Source organism: Mustelus asterias, chromosome 2 (genome assembly GCF_964213995.1).
Source record: "Mustelus asterias chromosome 2, sMusAst1.hap1.1, whole genome shotgun sequence".
In the NCBI taxonomy this organism is placed as follows: domain Eukaryota; kingdom Metazoa; phylum Chordata; class Chondrichthyes; order Carcharhiniformes; family Triakidae; genus Mustelus; species Mustelus asterias.
This window is the reverse complement of record NC_135802.1, coordinates 26,746,377-26,773,782: the sequence shown is the minus strand read 5'-3', so window position 1 is coordinate 26,773,782 and position 27,406 is coordinate 26,746,377. Positions and strand designations below refer to the sequence as shown.

The following is a 27,406-nucleotide window of genomic DNA, read 5'->3' as shown; positions in this document are numbered from 1 at the left end:
GGGAGAAAGTGATGTTTAAAGAACGAGCTAGATATATGAAAACAATTGACTTCTGTTACCACAAGTACGGCCAGATTGCCAATTATTTACCTGTGCTTGAAATGTCCACATTTCCTGTCGAGGGAACCTGGTATATCTGCTTTCTGAATTATAATACATGTGCAAGAAATTTATATTACAGAAGTTTATCAATTTAACTAGTCTATTATTTGAATTCAGAGTACAAACAATATTAAATCAATAACATAGCTCTATTTTCTCCCCTCCTCAATCCTTTGTATTCACTCTAGCTATCTTGCTCAGCAAATAATACTTGGATGTGAGTTTTGCTGGCTAGGGCAGCATTCATTGCCCATCCCTATTTGCCCTCGAGAAGATGATGAGCTCCCTTCTTGAACCGCTGCAGTCCATTTGGTACCGGTACACAAATAGAGGGGGATTTCCAGGTGGTGGTGTTGCCCTTGTCCTTTTAGATGGCATTGAAGGGTGCTGTCTAAGGAGCCTTGGTGTGTTCCTGCAGTGCTTCTTGTAGATGGTACACACAGCTGCTCCTGGTGGTCATGTTTGCGGAAGAGATGCCAATCAAGTGGACTGCTTTGTCCAAGATGGTGTCAAGCTTCTTGCTGGAGCTAGACTCACCCAGGCAAGGGGAGAGTATTCCATCAGACTCCTGACTTGTACCTTGGAGATTGTGGACAGGCTCTGGGGAAGTTACTTGCTGCAAGATTCCTAACCTCTGACCTGCTCTTGTTGCCACAGTATTTATATGGATACTTCAGTTCAGTTTCTGGTCAATGGTAACCCCCAAGATGTTGACAATGGGTGATTCAGTGACGGTAACATCATTGAATGTCAAGTGGCAATCATGAGATTCTCTCTTGTTGAAAATGGTCATTGCCTACCACTTGTGTGGCACGAACGTTACTGCCACTAGTCAACCCAAGCAGGGGTACAGTCTAGGTCTTATTGCATTTGAAGATGGACTGCTTCAGCATCTGAAGATTCACGAATAGTGCTGAACATTGTTCATCCCCACTTTTGACCCAATGATGGAAGGAAGGTCATTGATGAAGCAGCTCAAGATGGTTGGGTCTAGACCAATCCCCTGGGGAACTCTTGGAACTCAGATGATTGACCACCAACAACCATAACACTCTTCCTTTGTGCTGTGTATGAGTCTAACTTAAAGTCCAACAGGTTTATTTGGTAGCACAAGCCACAGGCTTTTGGAGCACTGCTCCTTCATCAGGTGAGTGGGAGTTGTGTTCACAAACAGGGCATATAAAGACACAAACTCAATTTACAAAATAATGGTTGGAATGCGAGTCTTTACAGGTAATCAAGTCTTAAAGGTACAGACAATGTGAGTGGAGAGAGGGTTAAAGCACAGGTTAAAGAGATGTGTATTATCTCCAGCCAGGACAGTTAGTGAGATTTTGCAAGCCCAGGCAAGTCGTGGAGGTTACAGATAGTGTGACATGAACCCAAGATCCCAGTTGAGGCCGTCCTCATGTGTGCAGAACTTGGCCATCAGTTTCTGCTCAGCGATTCTGATAGTTTTGCTGCAGCAAACTGACTTGCCTGGGCTTGCAAAATCTTACTAACTGTCCTGGCTGGAGACAATACACATCTCTTTAACCTGTGCTTAACCCTCTCTCCACTCACATTGTCTGTACCTTTAAGACTTGATTACCTGTAAAGATTTGCATTCCAACCATTATCTTGTAAACTGAGTTTGTGTCTTTATATGCCCTGTTTGTGAACACGACTCCCACTCACCTGATGAAGGAGCAGCGCTCCGAAAGCTTGTGGCTTGGGCTACCAAATAAACCTGTTGGATTTTAACCTGGTGTTGTGAGACTTCTTACTGTGCTTACCCCAGTCCAACGTCGGCATCTCCACATGATGAGTCTAACTACCAGAGTTTTCCTCCTGATTTTCATTGATTCCAGTTTTTCGAGAGATCATTGATGCCACGCTTGACTAAAAGTTGCCTTGATAGCTAAAGCAGTCATTCTCACCTACCTCTGGAGTTCAGCTCTTTTGTCCATGTTTGAACCAAGGCTGTAACAAGGTCAGGAGCTGAGTGGCCTAGTAGAGCCCAAACTGAGTGTCAGTGAGCAAGTTATTGCTGAGCACGTGCTGCTTGATTGCTGATGATCGAGAGTAGATGGAGGGGGCAGTAATTGGCTGCGTTGTATTTGTCCTGCTTCTTGTGTGCAGGACATACCTGGGCAACTTTTCACATTGCCCAGCAGATGCCAGTGTTGTAGCTGTACTGGAAAAGCTTGGCTAAGGGCACGGAAAGTTCTGGAGCACAAGTCTTCAGTACTATTGCTGGTGCGTTGTTAGGGCCTATAATTTCTACTGGTGTCATAAAATTTTTCCATCAGGTGTACTCAAGCAGTCTAAAAATGGGCAACTTTGAGAATAAGTATTCCTTCAGCAACATCACACCACCCTACCTCCTCATCTCCACAATGGCTGAAGATACAGGATTCAAGCTTGTGCTCTAGGTTAAACATAATAAACATAAAAAATGATAACGTAGGAAGCCAGTGGTCTAGTGGTATTATCGCTAGACTATTAATTGAGAAACTCAAACTAATGTTCTGGGGACCTGGGTTCGAATCCCACCAAGGCAGATGGTGGAATTTGAATTCAATAAAAATATCTGAAATTAAGAATCTAGTGATGACCATGAAACCATTGTCGATTGTCAGAAAACCCCATCCGGTTCACTAATGTCCTTTAGGGAAGGAAATCTGCCATCCTTACCTAGTCTGGCCTATATGCGACTCCAGAGCCACTGCAATGTGGTTGACTCTCAACTGCCCTCGGGCAACTCGGGAGGGGCAATAAATGCTGGCCAGCCAGCGATGCCCGTGTCCCACGAATGCATTTTTAAAATGTAGCACATATACGAACTGTGCAATTTTATATATTTTTACAATCCTAAAGACCGTCTCTTATCGTCATGTAACATTTGTTTAGATAAATTTGCATTTTAAACATTTGAAAGTTATCAACTGCACTCACCTTACACACTTGGCACTGCCAATGTGAACTGCTGTCTTGTGGCCTAAATTCATCAGGGAGACATTTTGGATGATAAACACGGAAGCAGGAATCACAAGTTAGGACCTCTCCTGCCATGTGACACTCCATGCAATACCAGTCATGGCTTTCTACAGTCCAATCCTACAATGGAAAGAAACATAAATGTGTAATTTACAGTCACCAAACTAATTCTTTGTATTTTAATAATGAATAGCAGCACATTTGGGTAACAGGGTAGAAGCCAGTGGTAAAGTAGTCAGGCGCAGCCTTAAAATGATGAACATAACATTTTGAAGATAGCTTGCTATATGTGACAACCACCAAACCTCACTGGAATGTAACATTTTAGATTGTCACTATGGAAGTATACAGATGCTGAAACTACGAACTGTTACCAATGTGTTAGTACTGAAAAGATTATGTGGTTCCTGAGTTTGGAGTGAAGTTCATCTTCTTCAAACATACTTCCATTTTTCCTAAGCTTTTATCATGTACGTGCCGGGCAATCTGACAAAATTCAATTCACGAATTGTTCTGATTTCCACCAGTAAGTGACAATAACAAAGTTACTGTAAAAGCAGCAAACCTGATTACCGGATATTTAAAACACTTATTCTGGAAGTGAATTGCTAAAATGTAGTTTTTGAAGTTTAGAAAGGAAGGGATCAACTAAAAATCCAGTACCCAAGAACAAGTAGCAAGTGGCACCAAACCCGTTATTTTCTGTCTGTTGACCAAGCTCTGTGCACACATGCAAATACTATGCTGGCTTCCAGATGTCACCTGTTAGGAGTCAGCTACCGGATTAGCCCATGTCCCTTCATTAAAATGGAAAGTTTACAAAGTTCCCAAAAAATTCAATGCAGGCAAGGAGAGCTTTTAAAACCGGTGTTGTAACAAGCTGTAGTTATACTGCACCAAGTGATATGCAACTAAATTCCTGGGGTGGGTTCATAATGCTATGAGTCAGGTCAGCGTAAGGAAACTGCTTCTTACTGGTCTGCAGGATGACTGGCTTCACTATAGAAAAATTACTCACTATAAAATAACTAGTTCAATAATATTCTTATAAGCAATTTTATTACCAGAAGGTTGGAAACATTGCCACAGGGCAGGATCAGTAAAAAATGCATACTATTTAGTCTGCAACCCTGTAGTGCAATTTAACTTGCACCAAAATGATTCGATTATCTTTTGTTGCTTTTGAGAGAGAATTTTCCCAATGATTTTTTTCTTAAAATTATGTTGCTGGCAGAAAGATAAAAGCCAAATATGAAACTATTTGACAATTTGCCAAGCAGGCATTTTCTTTGCCAGTGCTGGGAGCTATGGCTGGGAATTCTACCCATGCTGCAAGTAGTTGAATAACATAATAAATTTGGAATGCTCTGCTACAAATCAAGGGACTTGTGCCCATTATGCTGATATTCTATTGCATCCGTTTGGGCATATTTTAAAGCGATAATTTACAAGAAAATATTTGGTCTTATGTCCAATAATTGAACAACTGGCATTGTCACCAAGTCCGCTCGTTGTTAACATTGCTTGCTACTTATCCAAACCTTTGCAGAGGCAGTAAACCCTCAAAGTGCCCAGCAATGATTACCCGTTAAGTGGCAAATTACATTATTACCATGGGTCATACTGCATCCTAGTACCCATCGAGATAAACATTATACCACAGATGCTTACAGGCCTCTTCCATATTGCATCCTTTTAAAGCTGAAAGGAAATATCAGCAAAAAGCAAACAAAATGGACTTGGGAAAGCAGTGGTAAAACATCATGCAATTTTAAAATCCTATCAGTGTCAAACAACTTCTTACTTGGAGCTAAAAGTAACTGGGGCTAAACGATATTTAAAGCTGCAGTATACTACAAGATAAATTTTGGCAAAAAGATGTTTTTTTTTATAAAGACCAAGGAAACATTTATTAAAGAGCTAAAAGTACTTCAAATTTTGTTAAATAATAGAAGTTGAATTTAGGCCCATTATTTCTAAGTGGTCAATTGTAACATGATGTACATTTTAGAAGTTGTCTTGAACACTGAAAACCGTGAGTTTCCATGGATGTGCCTACAGCACTAGTAACCAATCTTGCAGGCTTACTTGGGTTGTAAAATCACATACGACAGCACAGGATGATGCACTTCAGATGACCTAAAGAGAGTAGGCACAGTCTAAGTAAACATTCAAAACTATTTCTCTGTGTTACCGTACTTGTTGATTTTACACCAGATCATTGTTTGATAAGTCATGCTCCTCCAGTGGAGGATTCTTAACCACACAGTTATACTGTAATATAATGCAGCTTGAGGAGGTTCTGACAGCGACTAAACAGAATTGCATGCGTCAGTCATAAATAACTGCAATGCTTACAATCTCATCCCCTGGTAGCCAATATCCTTCCTGCTCGATGCCTGCCTTTGAACCCTTGCAGCCCACAGTCAGTGTTTCGACAATCAGGCCGTCTTTAACTGCAAGGCCCAGCTGCCTATTGGTGTCCTTTGGATGCATACTATGAAGGCGAGACATGAACCTAAAAGAGAAACCACAGATCACCACAATCAAATCACTGCTGCTAAATCATACAATATCTATTTTTTTAAATGATTAATTTAGAATCACAACCTTAAACAGAAATTTACCTATTTGTTTCTCAATATTCTGCAGATGAAACTTTCCAATGCCTAGTTGGTAATACGGCAGAAAGCAAAGTAACAAATGCACACATCACCAAACTGCAAAGTAAAATAGAAGTAATTTCCAGACATTGCAATTGTAACTTAAGGGCTTTGCAAATGTCAAAGGAAGAAAATTAAATAGGATACAATTAATTCAGTGCCAGTGTTTCTCATGATGGTTGCAATGAACAGCTTTGGTGAAAATGTTGCTGAAGCAGGAATTATTCAGAGATTATTATTAGTTGCTTATATTTAGATTCTGTTTCTCAGTTAATACTAGCGTTACCATAATTATTGGGGGGTTAGTGTAAAATTGAATTTGAAAACCAACTATGGACAGAGACCATATATAACCACAGCACCAAATTTAAAAATACTTAAACACTGGTGCGGCACAAAGAAGTGTGATGTGATTTGTTTTGTTTTAGTAGAAATAACTAGAAGAGGCAATACAAGGTAAAGAGCACAATTCTAAAGTGGGTGCAAGAGTAGAGGGACTGAGAGGGTGGGTGTATGTGCAAAATGGAAGGGGAAAGGACAGACAGGTTGAGCCTGCTCCACCATTCAATAAGAGCATGGCTAATCCACCTACAGCTTCAACTACACTTTCCTGCCTGCCCCTCATCACAGTAACTGCCTTGTCGATCTAAAATCTAATTCAGCCATGAATATATTCAGTGAGAGCCTTCACTGTGCTCTGAGAAGGGAATTCTGCAGATTAATGATCTTCAAGGGAAAAAAAGATTTTCTTCTTCTGTCTTAAATGGGAGACTCTTAATTTTTAAACTGCATCCCCTAGTTCTAGACTTTCTAAAAAGGAAACTTCTTCTCAGCGTCCACCCTGTCAAGCCCCCTCAATCATATAAGTTTCAAAAAGATCACCTATTCTTCTAAACACCAGTGAGACTCGGCACAACCTGTTCAACTTTTCCTCAGAAGATACCTTCTTCGTGTCAGGAACCAACCTAGTGAACCTTTTTGGAATTTGTTTCTAATACAATTATATCCTTTCTTAAATAAGGAGACCAAAACCAAGGCCTTGCAGAGCTTAGCAATACTTCCCGACTAGATTCCTCTTGCGATAAATGCCAACATTCGTCTTCCTAATCACTTGCTATACCTGCATACTAATTGTGAGATTTATGTACCAGGACACCCAGATTCCTCTGTACTGTAGAGTGAGGTAGTCTCTCTCCATTCAGATAATATACTGCTTTTCTAATTATTCCGCCAAAGTGATTAAGTTCACATTTTGACACATCCTCTGTCAATTTTGTTCTAACACAAACTATCGAAATCCCTTTGTACAGTCTTTTTTGCTGGCCAGAATGGCAGGATCCCATGACAGATTTATCTTGGATCATTAATTATGATGTGGAGATGCCGGCGTTGGACTGGGGTAAACACAGTAAGAAGTTTAACAACACCAGGTTAAAGTCCAACAGGTTTATTTGGTAGCAAAAGCTTGTGTGGCTTTTGCTACCAAATAAACCTGTTGGACTTTAACCTGGTGTTGTTAAACTTCTTACTGTCATTAATTATGCACAGGCGCATTCCACTCTTGAATCCCCTTGCAGGCCAGCAGCTGATTCATCTGCCTGCCATCAGCTGTCGGGTTCACAGATTCCAACATCACATTTAAACACCAGTCCTGTACACTCATATCACTCTCTCCAACCCACCTGTCTTCACCAGACCACGCAGGATGATGTCAGCAACCCACAAGAAGAATTTCCTTCCCCACCCTCCCCAAGCCCATCAACTGCAAAGCACCCATCCCCCACTTAGATCTCTACCCACCGCACCTAGAATCGATGTACATCTCCATCCAGAAAATTATGAGGTATCCATCCCTTTGACCAACTTGAGAGCTTTTCACTCAGCCTCTTTGAGGTCCAGTTTCCCTCCCCTCCGTCTTCCCTCTGCCTTCCATTGTTTGTCTTCTTCATCCACCTCCTTGCCTCTCTGCCCCCTTTCCCCGCCCCACCTACCCACCACTACCATCTTGCATAGCCCCTCCTTCCAAATTTCTCCCCTTGCCTTTGTCAGGCCACCGCTCCACTGGCTTCAGCTCACACTCCACCCTCTGGTTGAACTTCGGACCTTTGTTGCAGTAGTTGCACGAGTCCTTCAGCAGTGCTGTCCAGATAGACACTGGCGTGTGGCACCAGGGGGAAGGACGCCCCTGTACTTCTCAACCTCGGGCACTCCAGTGATCTGGCTCAATGATACCAGAGGGCCCATGAGTCCAGCAGCACGGTGCTGTCCATGAAGACCAGTTCAGCATGGAGGGCAAGAACTTGTCTGCCCAGCAGAGTGGTGAACAGCGCATCAGGAGCAGCGCAGCACCACAATGGCAGCAAGGCTTTGCTGCACTCACCTCAAAATTTCTTGTGAACCGAGAGCCACCTTGTGCATATCACTCTTTAGCAATCAACTTTTAGACTGATGTCGTTTTCTGCTGGCATGACACAAGAATTGAAGGCCTGACAGGACATCGGCAGGCAGCTGTTTTAACGAGCGTTCATGAGTTGCAAATGACACCCACACGACCAGCCAGCAGGAAGACTGACCCACCATTGGGAGATTTACAACGTGATTTTATGCTAGTGGGTTTCTGACCTTTTGGCTCCTGCCTGCCACCAAACCCGCTGCGAGTGGGATAGGAGAATTCTACCCTATGTCCTCCTGACAACTTACTTTCCTACCTTTATGCCATCAGTAAATTTAGCATCTGGTGTATTCACTCAAGTCATTAATATAGACTGTAAATAGTTGGGGACCCAGCCATGTGGCACTCCACTCATTACAACATGTCAAGCAGAAAATGATTCATTTTGCTTCCTGTTAAGCTAACCAATCCTTTATCCATGCTAATATGTTATCCCCAAACCATGAGCTCTTATTTTGTTTAGTAACCTTCGATGTGGCACCTTGTCAAATGCCTAAAGCAAATCCAAGTACACCACATCCACAGGTTCCCCCTTATCCATCATGCTTGTTACTTCCTCAAAGAAGGTATAGAAAGGTATAACATTTTTAGCTCAGCCACAATTGGAGCAATGGTGTCCAGTTCTGGCCACCACACTTTAGAAAAGGTGTGAAGGCATGAGAAAGGATGAGAGAAGTTGGGACAGTTTTCCTCGGAAAAGATCAAGAGATGATTTGATAGAGGTGTTCAAAATTACGAGAAATCTGGACAGAATAGATCGACAGAAACTGTTCCCATTGGGAGAGAGATCAAGAACTAGAGGACACCAATTTAAGGTGATTAGCAAAAGCAGCAATGGCAACATAGAGAAAAATATTTTTTACGCAGCGAATGGTTAGGATTTAGAATACAATGCCTGAGGCCATGGAGGAAGTAGATTTATTAGATGCCGTCAAAAGGCAAATGGATAATAATAAGAGGAAAACTTTGCAGGGATACAGGAAAAAGTCAGAGGCTGGTCTTACAAAGATCAAGCATGGATACAACCGAATGGCCTTCTGTGCTGTAATCATTTTATGATACTGAACAAAGTAAACATGATTTACCTTGGTACCTCATGCACAACATCGCAACATAATTATTGTGTCACAATGTGTGCACTATGACTTCATTTTTATTTCAATGACTTCAGCAATGGCTCAGTGGCAGCATTCACACCTGAATCAGATCAACCTCCTCTCCAGAGACCCGAGCACATATCTGGATAATTATATGAGTACAGCATTGTGAAAGTGCTGCATGCTTTGGATGTGTTGCCTTTCACACGAGATGTTAATCCAGGAGTCGGTCCTCTCAGATGTCCTGGCAAATATTCATCCTTCAACCAAAACATCACTAAAATTGTTTATCTGGCTGCCACGTTTCCTACATTGTAACAGTGACTGCACCTTAAATGCACATCATTAGCTACGAAGAGCTTTGGGATGTCTTGAGGCCATGAAAGGTGCTAAGTAAATGTAAGTTCTTAAAAGCTAAGTGCTTTCTGTGAACTCTGCCATTAATAGAAAAACAGAAATTATTAGGAGAGAAATATATTTCAGAAGATAGAAGAATGTCAATAGGTGAACATAAATGGGCATGTTGGACTTGTGCTTGTTTAAAGTATTTCTTCCAACCTTCCATTACCAACCTTCTTATATTTATTTATTGGATTATGTTAGGAGAATTTATAGGAAAAATGGAAGGGGAGGAATGCCTTTTGAAGAATGGATTTTAACTGGAGAGGTGATCTGGCAGAGCTGAATGGACAAAAATAATTGGGAATTATCGAATCCCTACAGTGCAGAAGGAGACCATTCGGCTCATTGTGCCTGCACCCACAACAATCCCATCCGATCCCCATAACCCCATGTATTTACCCTGCAAGTCCCCCTGACACTAAGGGGCAATTTAACATGGCCAATCAACCTAACCCGCACATCTTTGGACTGTGGGAGGAAACCGGAGCACCCGGAGGAAAGCCACGCAGACATGGGGAGAAAGTGCAAACTCCACGCAGTCACCCGAGGTCGGAATTGAACCTGGGTCCCTGGTGCTGTGCGTGCTAACCGTTGTGCCACCATGCCGCTGGAAAGAATGACAAAACAAGTTTACTGAAAAAGCAGGTGGTAGCCAGAGAACACAAATCTAGGACAAGCCAGGAGTAGCAAGGAGAGTTCAGCCTTGAGCAACAATTTGGTTCGTGTCGAGGGGCTTCCTAAAAACAGATATAGCCATGTTTCTAGTTATGGAAGGAATCAGGGTCAGTGTGGGGGTGAATGCAATGTAAAGGATGCAAAGGACAAGATTTTAATTTGCCAAAACGCATTGGACTAGGAAATAAATTTGAAGTGTTTGTGGAAAGAAAATCTCTGGGGAAATAAGAACTTGCAGAGCAATAAGAAAATGAAACAATACGAATGGGGGATTTGGGCATGGTTCACACTTCAGGTTCTTAGAATAAACAGATTTTGCTCGAAATGTTCAACATGGAATCATACACTGCAGAAGAGGGCCTTCAGCCCATTGAGTCTACATTGGCAGCAAGAAACACCTGATCTCCCAGCTAATCCCATTTACCAGCACTTGGCCCATAACCTTAAATGCTATGCCGTGCCAAGTGCTCATCCAGGTACTTTTTAAAGGATGTGAGGCAACTCGCCTCTCCCATCTTCCCAGGCCGAGCATTCCAGATCGTTGCCACCCTCTGGGTAAAACAGTTTTTCCTCACATCCCCTCTAAACTTTCTGCCCCTCACCTTGAGTCCGTGTCCCTTCTGGCCCTTAAACTAAGGGGAACTGCTGCTCCTTATCCATGCCCCTCATAATCTTGTACACCTCAATCACACTGTCCGTCCCTCAAGTCTTCTCTGCCCCAACAAAAATAACCCAAGCCAATCCACCCTCTCTTCATAACCTAAATGTTCCCTCCCAGACAGCATCCTGGTGAATCTCCTCTGCACCCCCTCAGTGCAATCACATCCTTCCTTTAATGCAGTGGCCAGACCTGCACGCAGTACTCTAGCTACAGCCTAACTAAAGTTCTATACAACTCCAACATGACTTCCCTGCTTTTGTAATTTATGCCTCGATTGATAAAGGCAAGTGTCCCATATGTCTTTTTTACCACCTTACTAACATGCCCTTCTGACTTTAGAAATCCATGGATGAACACGCCAAGGTCCCTTTGTTCCACAGAACTTCCTAGTGTTCTACTATTCATTGAATACTTTCTTGTCAAATTACTCCTTCCAAAATGTATCACCCCACACTTTTCATGGTTAAATTCCATCTGCCACTTATCTGCCCACTTGACCATCTGTCTATATCTTCTTGTAGCCCAAGACACTCAGCTTCACTATTAACCACCCGGTCAATCTTTGTGTCATTTATAAGCTTATTAATCCAAACCCCACATCGTCATCTTTGCCTTTTATATAAATGATGAATAATGGGGACCCAGCAGAGATCCCTGTTGTACCCCACTGGACACTGACTTCCAGTCACTAAAGCAGCCTTCTGTCATCACCCTGTCTCCTAAACTGAGCCAATTTTGAATCCATTTCATCAAATCACCCTGCATGCCACATGCATTTGCATTCTTCACAAGTCTCCCATGTGGGATCTTGTCAAGGCTTTACTGAAATCCATATAAACTACAACAAGAGAAATGCCAATCTAATGGAATTTAGCGGTGGGAAGGGAGGAGGCAAGGAGATGAGAATCCACTGGAATCCTCAATTCTGATTATATAACAGCATTAGATATCAGATGGATGCAATGGTAATGTTGGAAACTCTCCAAACACCTTAAGTCACTCACCCTAGGTGTAGATCTGCCTATACAGGAGAAAACTGGGGGGGCTGAAAATGTTTTCAAAGTTGCAGCCATACTTGTAGAAAATAACGTATGGAAGCGAGTCACTTCAAAAGGGATTTTTAAGACCAAATTGAGACAGGTCTCGCCTGCGCTTTATCAAAACCCACATTTTCTTCCAGAATACAAGAGAGGGTGAACCCAAACAATGTTGTTCTATTCCAGACCTATGTTAATAGCATTGCATAAATTGCTATTTTTTTTGTTGCATTTCAGTGGGATCTACATCTTGTAATCTTTAATAACACACTTTAACTTCTCCCACACCCACCTTCAACTCTAATTACAATTCCCCATCACCACAATGAATTCTGAGAGCCGCAGTAGGTTCTTACTCGAGGTTAGATAGTTGGATTTAACAGATGTTAATAAAAAAATTCCAATACCCGAAAAGTTCCATTTATGTCTGAAGTCAAGGAACGTGCAGATAGAAATGCAAAAAATAATTGGCACTTACTGGGCTTTAAGTTAGCTCATAAGTCACAAGTAAAATATTTCCATTTATCATTATATAACGAGTCAATAAAGCATCATTCTGAATGGTGAAAAGAAGAGTAGGCTCAATCAAATAGGGGTCAGTCCTGTTTGTAAATTAGTGTCCATGGACTTATGCATTACAAAAGCTGGCAGGCTCCCTGTTCTCGATCAGTTAGACCTTCACAATCTGTAGGTCAGACTCAAAAAATTATCAATTGGTGCTTAAAAATAGTTCAGAGTTTCTCATTTTCTGTTAACACCTCATAACTAATTCCTTGCCCAAACCAAGCTAAACACAGGCTGTTGAACCTATGACCTAAAAAACTGAGAGTTTGAGAACTTTGTTAAGACAATGGAAAAGGAGTTCTTTCAGTTGCTGAAAAGAGAGACATGCTAAAAAAGCTTTTCGCCCTTTCATCAGGATAGCTCGCAAGAATTATTTTCCACCAATAATGGGGGAACAACAATTGATGCTGCAAGAAAAGAGTGTTGACTGATTGGTGGAAGCGTTGCCATGGAGAATGCAGCATGAAATCGTTAACTGCCCAGCTTTGTTCAAATTCAAACCGAGATCTCTGCGGAAGTCACACTGGGCATGAAATATTAACTCCATTTCTCTCTCTACAGATGCTGCCAGACCTGCTGAATTTTTTCAACACTTTTTGTTTTTATTTCCTGTTCTAGTAGATTGGCGAGGGTAGAAAAAATAAGCTCATATGGGTGATGTTCCAATGTCATTGATTTGAAATCTGCCCAAATAGGGAGTTATTATTTGATTTCCAGCATAAGCTGAACATGGATGGACATTGGAAGGAAATAAACTTGCAGGGCCACTGGGATAGAGCAGGGGAATAGGACTGACTGGTGTACTTTACAGAGAGCCAACATAGATTCGATGGGTTGAAGGTTCTGTAAATAACAAAGAACAAAGAACAATACAGCACAGGCCCTCCAAGCCCGCGCCGCTCCCTGGTCCAAACTAGACCATTCTTTTGTATCCCTCCATTCCCACTCCGTTCATGTGGCTATCTAGATAAGTCTTAAACGTTCCTAGTATGTCCGCCTCCACCACCTTGCCCGGCAGCGCATTCCAGGCCCCCACCACCCTCCGTGTAAAATACGTCCTTCTGATATCCGTGTTAAACCTCCCCTCCCCCTCACCTTGAACCTCTGACCCCTCGTGAATGTCACCACTGACCTGGGAAAAGGCTTCCCACCGTTCACCCTATCTATCCCTTTCATAATTTTATACACCTCTATTAGGTCGCCCCTCATCCTCCGTCTTTCCAGTGAGAACAACCCCAGTTTACCCAATCTCTCCTCATAACTAAGCCCCTCCATACCAGGCAACATCCTGGTAAACCTCCTCTGCCCTCTCTCTAAAGCCTCCACGTCCTTCTGGTAGTGCGGCGACCAGAACTGGGCGCAGTATTCCAAATGCGGCCGAACCAACGTTCTATACAACTGCAACATCAGACCCCAACTCTTATACTCTATGCCCCATCCTGTAAAGGCAAGCATGCAATATGCCTTCTTCACTACCTTCTCCACCTGTGACATCACCTTCAAGGATCTGTGGACTTGCACACCCAGGTCCCTCTGCGTATCTACACCCTTTATGGTTCTGCCATTTATCGTATAGCTCCTCCCTACATTAGTTCTACCAAAATGCATCACTTTGCATTTATCTGGCTTGAACTCCATCTGCCATTTCTTTGCCCAAATTTCCAGCCTATCTATATCCTTCTGTAGCCTCTGACAACGTTCCTCACTATCTGCAAGTCCAGCCATTTTCATGTCGTCAGCAAACTTACTGATCACCCCAGTTACACCTTCTTCCAGATCGTTTATATAAATCACAAACAGCAGAGGTCCCAATACAAAACCCTGCGGAACACAGGCATCCACCGGAAAAAGACCCTTCCACTACCACCCTCTGTCTTCTGTGACCAAGCCAGTTCTCCACCCATCTAGCCACCTCCCCCTTTATCCCATGAGATCCAACCTTTTGCACCAACCTACCCTGAGGGACTTTGTCAAACGCTTTACTAAAGTCCATATAGACAACATCCACGGCCCTTCCCTCGTCAACCATTCTAGTCACTTCTTCAAAAAACTCCACCAGGTTAGTGAGGCATGACCTCCCTCTCACAAAACCATGCTGACTATCGTTAATGAGTTTATTCCTTTCTAAATGCGCATACATCCTATCTCTAAGAATCCTCTCCAACAACTTCCCTACCACGGACATCAAGCTCACCGACCTATAATTACCCGGGTTATCCTTCCTACCCTTCTTAAATAACGGGACCACATTAGCTATCCTCCAATCCTCTGGGACCTCACCTGTGTCCAGTGACGAGACAAAGATTTGCGTCAGAGGCCCAGCAATTTCATCTCTCATCTCCCTGAGCAGCCTTGGATAGATTCCATCAGGCCCTGGGAATTTGTCAGTCTTTATATTCCCTAAAAAACCTAACACTTCCTCCCTTGTAATGGAGATTTTCTCTAACTGGTCAATGCTAGGACTATAGAAATATAGAAGATAGGAGCAGGTGGAGGCCATTTGGCCCTTCGAGCTTGCTCCGCCATTCATCACGATCATGGCTAATTGTCCAACTCAATGGCATAATCCTACTTTCTCCCCATAACTTTTGATCCCATTTGCCCCAAGTGTTATATCCAGCCGCCTCTTGAATACATTCAATGATTTGGCATCAACTACTTCCTGCGGTAATGAATTCCAGAGGCTCACCACTCTTTGGGTGAAGAAATGTCTCCTCACCTCTGTCCTAAATAGTCTACCCTGAATACTCAGACTGTGACCACTGGTACTGGACACACCCACCATCGGGAACATCCTCCCTGCATCTACCCTGTCTAGTTCTGTTAAAATTTTATAAGTCTCTATGAGGTCCCCCCTCATTCATCTGAACTCCAGTGAAAACAATTCTAACCGAGTCAATCTCTCCTCATACATCAGTCCAGCCATCCCCGGAATCAGCCTGGTAAACCATCGCTGCACTCCCTTGAGAGCAAGAATATCCTTCCTCAGAAGAGGAGACCAAAACACACAATACTCTAAGTGTGGCCTCACCAAGACCTGTATAATTGCAACAACACATCCCTGCTCCTGCACTCGAAACCTCTCGCAATGAAGGCCAATATGCCATTTTGCCTTCTTTCCGTCTGCTGCACCTGCAGGCTTACCTTCAGCGACTGGTGCACAAGGCCACCCAGGTCCTGCTGCACACTTCTCTCTCTCAATTTACAGCCATTCAGGTAGTAATCTGCCTTCTTGTTTTTGTTTCCAAAGTGAATAACCTCACATTTATCCAAATTATACTGCACCTGCCATTGATCTGCCCATTCACCCAACCTGCCCAGATCATACTGAAGGATCTCGGCATCCTCATCACAGTTCACCCTCCCACCCAACTTGGTATCATCTGTAAACTTAGAGGTGTTACATTTTATTCCCTCGTCCAAATCATTAATATATATTGTGAATAGCTGCGGTCCCTGTGGCACTCCACTAGTTACTGCCTGCTAATTTGAAAAGGACCCATTAATTCCTACTCTTTGTTTTCTCTCTGCCACCCAGTTTTCTATCCATCTCAATACACTTCCTCCAATCCCATGCGCTTTAATCTTGCACGATAATCTCTTATGCAGGACTTCGTCAAACACTTCCTGAAAGTCCAAATATCCCCTCGTCAACTCTACTAGTTACATCTTCAAAGAATTCCAACAGATTTGTCAAGCATGATTTCCCCTTCATAAATCCATGCTGACTCTGTCTGATCCTGCCACTGCTTTCTAAATGCTCCGCTACAAAGTCCTTGATAACAGATTTGAGAATTTTCCCCACTACCGATGTTAAGCTTACTGGTCTATAATTCCCTGTTTTCTCTCTACTTCCCTTTTTGAATATTGGAGTGACATTGGCTACCCTCCAATCTGCAGGGACTGTTCCAGAGTCTATAGAATCCTGGAAGATGACCACCAATGCATCCACTATTTCTAGAGCCACTTCCTTAAGTACTCTGGGATGTAGATTATCAGGCCCTAGGGATTTATCCGCCTTCAATCCCATCAACTTTCCCAGCAACCATTTCTCTATTAATATTGATCTCCCTCAGTTCTTCCCTCTCACCAAATCTTGCATTCTCCAACATTTCTGGTATCTGATTTGTGTCCTCTTCTGTGAAGACAGAACCAATGTATTCAGTTGCTCGGCCATTTCTTTGTCCCCTATTATACATTCCCCCGTTTCTGTCTGTAGGGAACCTACATTTGTCTTCACAAACCTCTTTCTCTTCATGTATTTATAGAAACTCTTAGTGTCCATCTGTATCTTCCCTGCAAGCTTACTTTGGTACTGTATTTTCTCCTTCTTAGTCAATCCCTTGGTCCTTCTTTGCTGAATTCTAAACTGCTCCCAATCCTCAGACCTATTATTTTTCTTGGCCAATCTGTATGCTTCTTCCTTGGATCGGATACTCTCTCTAATTTCCTTTGTAAGCCATGGATTGGCCCTCTTTTGCTTTTGTGCCAGACAGGAATAAACAGTTGCTGCAGTTACCCCATGCATTCCTTGAATGTTTGCCATTGCCTATCTACTGTCATCCCTTTAAGTAATGCTCCCCAATCTATCAAGGCCAACTCATGCCTCATATCTTCATAGTTTCCTTCATTAAGATTCAGCACTCTAGTCTCCAAATCAACTACTTCACTCTCCATCTTGATAAAAACATTCTATCATGTTATGGTTGCTCACCCCCAAGCGATCTCGCACAGCCAGATTGGCAAAGATTCCCTTCTCATTACACAGTACCCAGTCTAAGATGGCCTGCTCGCTAGCTCGCTCATCCACATATTGATCAATAAAACCATCCTGTATACACTCAGGAATTCTGCCTCTATGGCATTGTGGCTAATTTGATTTGCCCAATCTATGTGCAGATTAAAATCACCCATGATCACCGATATTCCCTTATCACACGCATCTCTAATTTCCTGTTTAATGCCATTCCCAACATCAGCACTGCAGTTTGGGGGTCTATATACGACACCCACTAATGTTTTTTGCCCCTTGGTATTTCTCAACTCTACCCATACATGTTGTTGGAGCCAATATTCTTTCACACTATTGTGTTAATTTCCTCTTTAACCAGCAATGCCACTCCACCACCTTTGCTTGTCCTTTCTAAGTACTGAATACCCTGGGACATTCAGTTCCCACTCCTGGTCATCCTGCAGCCATGTCTCCGTAACCCTAATTATATCGTACCCGTTTCCATCTATAGTACATGACGACTGCATGAATGAAGAGAAAATATATAAATTAGCAAATGATTTGACTGGAATTTCTTTTTAAATGCTACCTGAAGGAAATTGGTAGTTAAGTGTCTCACCCAGTTAGCAGCAACATGAGACACAAGTTGGTCACAAATAGTTACCTAAAGTAGGAGTGAGGAGGAAAACAATAGAGCACAACAGAACGTGCACATGCTTTCTGAAATATTAGACCCTCTTGGATAACATTGTTTTGATTATTTCACTTAAAATTTGCTCTTCCGCAAATGGCAGGGAAATGACCTTGTTGGATCAATTTGTTAAACAACCTCAAAGTTGGTTTACAACGAAGGCTAAAGAATCATAATGATATAGTACATTGTGTGTTGTGCCTTTGTCTCACCATTCCACTTTCGCAATAGCCTGCATTTCTTTTCCATACAAATATTTATCCAATTCACTTTTGAAAGTTATTATTGAACTTGCTTCAAACACCTTTTAAGGCAGTGCATTCTAAGTCTCGTTGCAGAAAAAGTTATCCTCATCTCTTCTACCAATTGCCTTAAATCCATGTCCTCTGGTTACAGACATTTCTGTCACTGAAAAGTTTATTTACAATTACTCTTATCGCAAAACCTTTCGTAATTTTGAATAGCTGCTTTAAATCTCTCATGAACCTTCCTGTTCCAAGAAGAACAGTCCCAGCTTCTCCAGTCTCCCCACAAAACTTGAAATCCTGCATCACTGCTCCCATACTAGTAAATCCCCTCAAGACTTTAGCTTCATTCCTAATGAGGGATGCCCAGAATTCATAGAATCCCTACAGTGCAGGAGGAGGCCATTCGGCCTCATTGGTTCTGCACCTACCACAATCCCACCCAGGCCCTATTCTCGTAACCCCACATATTTACCCTGCTAATCCCCTGACACTAGGGTCAATTTGGCATGGTCAATCAACCTAACCCGCACACCTTTGGACTGTGGGAGGAAACCAGGGCACCCCGAGGAAACCCACACAGACACGGGGAGAACGTGCAAACTCCACACAGTCAGTGACAAGAGGCCAGAATTTAACCTGTGGCTCTGGCTCTTGCACTCCATGGGCTGGACTTAACAGCCACAAATCTGATATACTGTCCTGTTCACGCAAAATAACATGTGATTACATCAGATCGGCAACCCAGTGTCATTCTGCCTGTCTCCAATATTAGAGGTTGAGTCAGCATTGAAATTGGAAGCCTGGCTGACATTTTGAAAATAACAATTAACAAGCTAACTATGTTTATTCATTAACTAGGTAATTTACTGCAATTTTACATTGCCCACTCCATTTGTCAGTAGTTACATGGGGAAACAGTTGCAAGTGATAGACGCCAGATATGTGGAGGCAACTGAATCTGTTGCTGTAGGTGACAATGATTGGATGTTAGTATACTTTATTTCTTCACTATGTTTTAAGCCAACATAACAAACGAGGAGCGTTAGAGGGCAGGGGGCTTTAAAATTTGTGGTCTTAACCTCTCTCCCATTTGATGTCCACTTTAGATGCCCAATTGGGTGTGGAGCCTCACCCCTCCCCAAAACTAAATGGCTGTCGGACACTTGATTTGCCAGGCTGAGATGACAGGGTGGGGAGCAAGCAAACCAGATGCTTCCCCTTCTGTCGTCCTCACCTCACCGGAAACCATAAAATCCAACACTATGTCTTAGTTTATAAAGCCTTGGTTGCTTGTTTATTTTGCCATCTTCCAAGATTCAGTCATGTACACCCTTTTAAAATTGTGCCTGTTATTTTATCTCTCCTCTTTCTTCCTACCAACATCTCTTAATCCACACTTTTTGACTACATTAAGATCACAAAAATAATTTGCAGAGAAACAGAAGGAGGAAGAGGTTTTTATCCCCGAGTCATGCTATAGATTGCATTTTTTCCCTTATGCTGAGAAGGTTTACAAAATCTAATGCAAAGAAAGATTTTTAAATGTGTCCTTTTGGTGGTGGTGGTGTGGGGGGGGGGGGGGGGGGGGGGGAAAGTGGGGTGAGTTGGTTAGAGGGGAAACGTGTGTGTTTCTACACTCGCAAAGCAAACACGACAGGAATGTACAGGTGGAATCTGTTATTTCCAGTTTTTCTACATTAACTGTTGACTACACTAATGCTATCCTGTTACAATATTAAATTTCACCTGCAACTTTACCTTGCTCATAAATGCTTAATCGTTTAAGATACATCAAGTTTCAGAATGTTCAAAAGATAGATTCACATGTTAAGTAAAGTAGAATAGAGCTTAGATCCAGAAATAAGATTTGCAGATAAGAAATGGAAAAGTTGCTATAATTCTTCCAGTTGTGGTGAGCCAGTGCAGGGGCCTAGGAGTTAGCTACCCTATAGTTACTGTGCTCCAAACATAGCTGATTTTGTGCCAGATCATTTTGCTAGGTTTAATCAAATATAAGTTAAATGTAAGGTATTGTTATCTAAATGCTTTACATATTTACAAAAAAGGTAAAATGAAATATTACCTATTCAGGTTTATTCCTGCTTACCAATTAGCTAAGTAGTCAAAAAGAATTGGGCATAAAAATGTAGCTGAGGTTATTTTTTTTCCAAAGCAAGCAAGAACTTCACTCAACAAAATTCCTCATACACTATTTAGAAACCCAGTTTTTAACTAAGGACATACTTTGTTATCCTGTCCAAGTTTGCAATTTGCTTCTGATTGCGGATGACTTCAATAGCATTCCAGAGTCGCTGGACCACTTGCGAGTCTGACAGCCTCCTTTTGGTTAGGCGAACCATGGTCTTATCTAGTCTGTGAGCTGCATTAGAAGAATAAAGACAACAGGGTTAGTCAATAGTAGTAATACTGGTCTTAAACCCTGCTCATTTATTCAGTTGCAGAAGGCATAGATTCAGATAAGGACCTTTTTTGGCTTATTTCCCTTTGTTTAAATAAAGGTCAAACCACCAAAAGTTTGGAAGTAAACTTTGTGCTGACAGAAATATTGCGATAGCAAGAAATGTTGTAGCTTGCAAGAAGGACAAGTTAGAGAAAGAAAAGAGGGGGCAATGAACAGAATTTTTTTTTCTATACATGGCAACATTAGGCAAAAAATGAAACATAATGAGTATGTATACAGAATAACCAAAGAAAGTAACAAGAACCACTTAGAACCTAAAGCACTGAAAGCCAATGCTTACTAAAATATTAAGTCCACTACCCACAGCACAATTTATAGTTGTCTTGAAGATAATTAGTGGTTTATTATTGGAATTTCCTCCGATTCCACCGACCTGCCAGGAAATTCTTCCCATTAATTAATTCCACCCTGCTACTGACCCAAATGATGGTATATTTGAATAATGCCCAATTAGAAGGACAAAACAGTTAAATGAAATGCTGACTTGTTTACTCAAGTATTTTAATCAGTATTGATAATTACAATAAATACAACTAATCTTTGCTTATCCGGCAGAGAGGTCAGACAGCAAAAACAAAATACTGCAGATGCTAGAAACTGGAATCAAAAAGAGAATGCTGGAAACGCTTGGGAAATCAGGCACTATTCTGTGGGGAGGGAAACAAGAGTCAACATTTCAGACCTTTCGTCGGCATGAAACATTCACTCTTTAGTTTTGGAAAAGAGATTGCTACATGATCCGAGGAACATTGAGACCAGGTCTCCCTCTAATTCTGATCAAACTTTACCCCTTTGATTATGACTGCTGGATGTCATTACATGCAAGTCGCCCTTATATAGATAGCACCTGTAACATAGAAAGATATCAACATTTTTCACATGAATAGGGAAGAATGACACCAAATCTTTGTGGAGGAATTGAGAGGTTATGGAATATTTGGCCACAGAGATGTGTTTCTGGAAGGCTTTTAAAAACCAAGCTAGATGAGGCAGGCAAGTACAATTGGACAGGGCCAAAGTTGCTGAAAGTATGTACAGAAGGATGTACAGAAGACCAGAGTCTAGGAACCAAGGACGTGGGAAAGAAAATCAGTCTAGAGAAGGTTAGTGTGGTGCAGAAACACAACAGATTTTGGATAGCTCAGCAGGAGTTTTATATTCAATGCCTTTGGAACACAGTCTCTGTGGATCAAAGGATGGTCTGGAGACTCAAGTGCAGAAAAGATTGTAAAATTTGCAACGGATGGAGGTGAAGACGTCAGTGAATAGGTTACTGGCGAGATTGTGGCCAGAGAAGATGAAAAAGCAGACAAGGGCTTCAGTGCAGTGAAGTACAAAAAGATTTGTGATGTTGCAGAGATGAATGGAATATAGGATTCGAAACTCAACAAGACAGCGATGTTTTACACAGCCGTCAGGAAGAACATAAGAAATGGGGTGGCTCTATACCAATTTGGGGTGTGATGCGGTGAAACACACTAAATAAGTGCAGGACTTCCTCTTACAGCCTTCAAGCCTGCTCCATCAATAAGATCATGACTGAACTTCTGCATTAACTCCACTTTCATGCCTTATCTTTCCTATCCCCTGGTTTTCCCCCACTGCCCAAAAATCTTGATCAGTCTTCAATGACAGTAAAAATCTGAGCATCCACAGCCTTCTGGGAAAAGAATTATAAAGATTCACAATTTACTGAGTGAAGAAATTTCTTATCTCAGTCCTAAACGGTTGACCCTTTATCCTGAAAGGACCAGAGTTCTAGTCTCTATAGCTAGGGGAAACAACCCTTCAGAGTTCCATAGAAGAGTCATAAACATTAAACCCTATTTCACTCTCCACAGATTCTGCCAGACGTGCTGAGTTTTTTTAACACTGTTTTTATTTCATAATTCCAGCATCCATGGTATTTTCCTTTTATTTATTAGTGTTTAACTTGTCTCGCGACCTCAAGAATGTTATACATTTCAATTAGATCATTTCTCATTCTGCTAAATTGCATAGACCCATCTCTCCTCTCATGATAGCGCTCTCAGCCCAGAACTCAATCTAGTAAACCTTCATTATACAGCCCCAAGGCAAATATATTCTTAGATAACAAGACGAAAATCTACAAAGGACTCTAAGTAAGGGTTCACCAAAGCCCTTTATAAACGCAGCATGATTTTGTTACTCTCAGACTACAGCCCCTTGAAAGAAAGGCTAAAATTCTATTATTTCCTTCTAAATGCATGCTATACCTGCATGGCAACTGTGATTTGAGTATAAGGACACTCAAATCCTCTTGAATATTGAAATTTATTACTGTCTCACCTTTTTAAAAAAAATCTGCTTTCCTATTCTTCCTAACAAAGTAGATAATTCCTACACCATACTCCATCTGCCACATTTCTGTCCAATTGCTTAACCAGTCTACGTGTCCCTCATCAGCCTCTTTGCATCTTCCTCAGTTTACCTTCTAGTCTTTGTATCATCATCAAATTTGGATACATTACAATGGATCCCCTCATCTAAGTCATTGAAACTGATAGTAAATAGCTGTGGCCCATATTAATCCATGTGGCACTCCACTAATTTCAACCCGAAAACAGAATGTTCCTCCCCTCTGTTTTTAACCCATTAACCATCCATGCTAATATATTAACCCAAATCCCATGAGCCCTAACCTTGTTTCCAAATGGTTTCTGAAATTCCAAAATATACTAATCCATTGGTGTCCCCTCAATGACCCTGACCTTTACTTCCTCAAAAAACTCGAGATTTTTTATTTCTTCCATAAAGTGTGAGCATTTGTTGCTCATCCCTCATGTCCCATGAAAAGATTGTGGTGAGTTGCCTTCTTCAACCAAAATAATCATCTCGTGTAGGTATAACCGCAAATGCTGTTTGAAGGGAGATCAAGGATTTTGACTAAGTGACAGTGAAAGAATAGCGATATATTTCCAAGTCAGGGTGGTGAGTGGCTTGGAGGGAACTTGCAGGTGCTGTTCTCAGGGGTCTGCTGCTCTTCTTCTCGGTGGTAGAGGTCAGAGATTTGGAAAGGAGCCTTGGTGAGTTGCTGTAGTACATTTTGTATATGTTACACACTGCTGCTACTGTGAGCCAGTGGTTGTGGTTGAGTGGATGTCGATCAAGTGGGCTGCTTTGTCCTGGATGGTGTGAAGCTTTATTTATTAGCTGCACTAATTCAGGCAAGTAGAGAGTATTTCTTCACACAGCTAACTTGTGCCTTGTAGATGGTGATTAGGCTTTGAGTCAGGAGATGAGTTACTTACCGCCAAAATTTCCAGCCTTTTAACTATCTCTTGTCCCTCTTGTAGCAGTTTGCAGTGCACTTTCTGGTTGATGGCAACCCCAAGGATACTGATAGTGGGGGATTCAATGATCGCGATGCCAGAAGTCAAGGGGAGATGGTTAGATTATCTCTTGCTGGAAATGATTATTACTTGGCATTTGTGTGGCATGAATGTTATTTGCCACTTACTAGCCCTTGCCCGAGTGTTGTCCAGGTCTTACTACATATAGACACAGAAGACTTCAATACCTTGGTCGTAATCATCAGTGAACATCCCCACTTCTAACCTTATGATGAAGCAGCTGAAGATGGTTGGGGCTAGAACACTACCCTAAAGAACTGAACTCCTGCAGTGATGAGGGGGCTCAACTGGGTAGGTGCTGAGTGAATCTTTCTTCTCATAGGGGAATCTAGAACCAGGAGGTGCAGAAATAAAAGATCTAACGTGCAAATTGCAGATCAATAAACCATTCTGATGGAACCTAACTAAATTATACTCCATACCAGAAAAAGTAATCAACTTATAGTATCGAATCAAAAAGTGTTTACTCTGGAACTGTAAACAGATACACAGTATAAAGTCCAATGTTTAAAATTACTGAGATAAGTTGTAATTCATGAGCCAATTAATTTAGTGCAAACCTCAATAAATCAGCAGCCTGAGGACTGCCATATGGAATTACCTGAAAATTACTTTCTTTTCTTAATTTGTTTAAGGAATATGGGCGAAATTGCTTAGGCTGTATTCATTGGCCCTCCTGTCTGAAGATCATAGTAGATTTAGTCTTTGAACTAAGTCTTTGTGCCAAAGGTTGGAGGGGCCTTTGATCTGCTTTGCAGGCTTTTGAATGTTGATTTGCAAACAAGCACTTACTTTCTTATGGTGCAATAATGCTCCAATATGATCAGTTACGTCACCAGAGAAGGCAAAGATGAGAACTGTTATTAACCTAAGGTTTTGGGGGAGGCTATGGCTTTATCACCTGGTTTCAGATCTAAAGCTAGTTTTCAAGATTTTGAATCACAAGTGGCTGCGAGAGCACTCAACAGCAGTTTGGAGGCAAGCTTTTCTCAAGGTTTGCACCAGTAATTTTGTCCACATTTAAGACAACCTAAAAATGTAGATACCTGCAGTATACCTGCACGTAAACCAGCCTCCCATCCATTGACTCTGTCTACACTTCCCACTGCCTTGGCAAAGCAGCCAGCATAATTAAGGACCCCACGCACCCCTGACATTCTCTCTTCCACCTTCTTCCCTCGGGAAAAAGATACAAAAGTCTGAGGTCACGTACCAACTGACTCAAGAACAGCTTCTTCCTTGCTGCTGTCAGACTTTTGAATGGACTTACCTTGCATTAAGTTGATCTTTCTCTACACCCTAGCTATGACTGTGACACTACATTCTGCACTCTCTCGTTTCCTTCTCTATGAACAGTATGTTTTATCTGTATAGTGCGCAAGAAACAATACTTTTCACTGTATGTTACTACACGTATCAATAATAAATCAAATCAAACCAAAGAGCCTCATCCTCAAGTTCTCGTCAACTCCTTTTTAAATTGATCACCAACCCGAGCAAAAGAATTTCTCCACATCTCCAGTCTGCATCTTTTGCCAATCATTTGAGGTCTATGACCCCTGGTTATTCCAGAAGGAATAGGTTTCCTCCATATACTCTATCAAAGCCTTCCATTTTATAAATCTCCATTAGGTCACCTCGTAACCTTTCTGTTCCAAAGAGAAGAATCCTAACTTTTCCAACTTCTGGATGTAATTGAATTCCCTCAACCATGGTAACATTTTAGTAAACCTCCTCCATACTTTGCCAAAGATCTTTACATCTTATGAAATGTGGTTGTCAGAATTGTCCATAAGACTTGAGAGGTATCTGGATGGGTACACGAATAAGGAGGAATAGAGGGTTACGAACCGAGTAAGGGCAGAAGGATTTTTTTTGTTCAGTTAGGGCATCGTGATCAGCACAAGCTTGGAGGACCAGAGAGCCTGTTCCATGCAGTACTTTTCTTTGTTCCTTTGAATTCAGCTGAGGCCTAAGTTATAGAGTAATCACTTTGCTTTAATACTCTATGCCTCTATAAAGCCAAGTTACCTACATATGTTTTTTAACCACTTTATCAACTTGCTATGCCACTTTTAAGGATTTGTGCACATGAACAGCAAGGTTTCTCCACTCACCTACACTTTTCAAAACTGTACCAATCAAAATGAATACACTGTCGCTCCACATTGGTCCTTGCAAAGTTCAACAGACAGTTCACACTTCTCCACGTTAATGCTACTGTCCATTTCACCATCCTGCCTACATCATCACAAAAGTCTACAATTATTTTCTTCACTACCTACCATGTTGGCAAGTATGATCTGCTAACCTTATAATGCTGCTCCCTATACCTGAATCTAAGTTATTTGTAACTTAAATAATAATATCGGGAGAGGTTCTTTAATAACAATTTGCAGGAGGGATGAGTTTGAAAGAAAGGCGGCACAAAATAAAAACTTGGAAACGTATATTGCTACTTCAATGTAAAGAGGCCTTCTCATATATTTTCTGATGGTTGTAAGAAAGATCAATAGTTATTAACCAGGTCCTGGACAGATATTAAAGTATATAGTACCTCGTTTAAAAAAAAGGTTAAGGCTGAAATAGTTCATTGCTCCAGACACACTTTAAATCAACATGGAATGAATGCTGTTTGGTCATTGTGTGTGTTTCAGATGAATTGCCATGTGAAAATAAGCATCCTCGAAATTTACTTCGGCACCCAGTCTCTTGGGCAGACTGCCCAGATGAGTTAGGAATAAGTGGCCATTTTAAACCTGGTAGTTTTTTATAATGTGACTCAATAGGCACACGGCTAAGATCAAAACTTTTGTTCTGAGGAGGGCAGGTAGAGGTAAGAGAAACCTTTGCTCTGCTGGTCTCTTCCACATTATCAAAGTAAAGCAGGTTTTAACTTTAGCTGTTTATATGAATTTCAAATGTAGGACTCGACAAGTAATGCAACCAAGTAATTCCTAATAGAATGACAAATTCCACATCAGCATTGAATAACTTCAATCCGTATTTGCCCTGACAAACATATCGACTTTGGGACTTCTTCACTTGACAACAAGATAAAAGCACCTCTTTGTTTGCCCCCTTACTGCACTGGCCTTTTGCACATAACAATTAGATCCCTTCACAGCTAAATATGAGTGTCCACCGCAGCCTCTGAAGTTTTTGATCAAAGCCAAGAAGTTTCTCTGGATCGGATTTGAATAAAGGGCATAAATAAGATTGCTCCTTCCAGAGTGACTGAAATGTA

General features: G+C 41.6%; 1 protein-coding gene across 4 annotated transcripts in view; it reads right to left on the bottom strand.

The window, feature by feature from the left end:
• The window catches only part of zmynd11 (zinc finger, MYND-type containing 11), a 194,712-nt gene that overhangs the window by 84,344 nt on the left and 82,962 nt on the right, over nt 1-27,406 (bottom strand). For 2 of the 4 annotated variants that reach the window (XM_078232821.1, XM_078232811.1), the window contains exons 2-3: nt 5,440-5,599; nt 3,040-3,201 (exon numbers count right to left, since the gene is read on the bottom strand). In XM_078232821.1, coding sequence (XP_078088947.1) covers nt 3,040-3,201; nt 5,440-5,599 — 322 coding nt within the window. Of the gene's footprint in view, nt 1-3,039; nt 3,202-5,169; nt 5,214-5,439; nt 5,600-20,547; nt 20,684-27,406 lie in introns of those variants that run through there. The other 2 variants (XM_078232830.1, XM_078232839.1) reach the window with 2 other exon arrangements.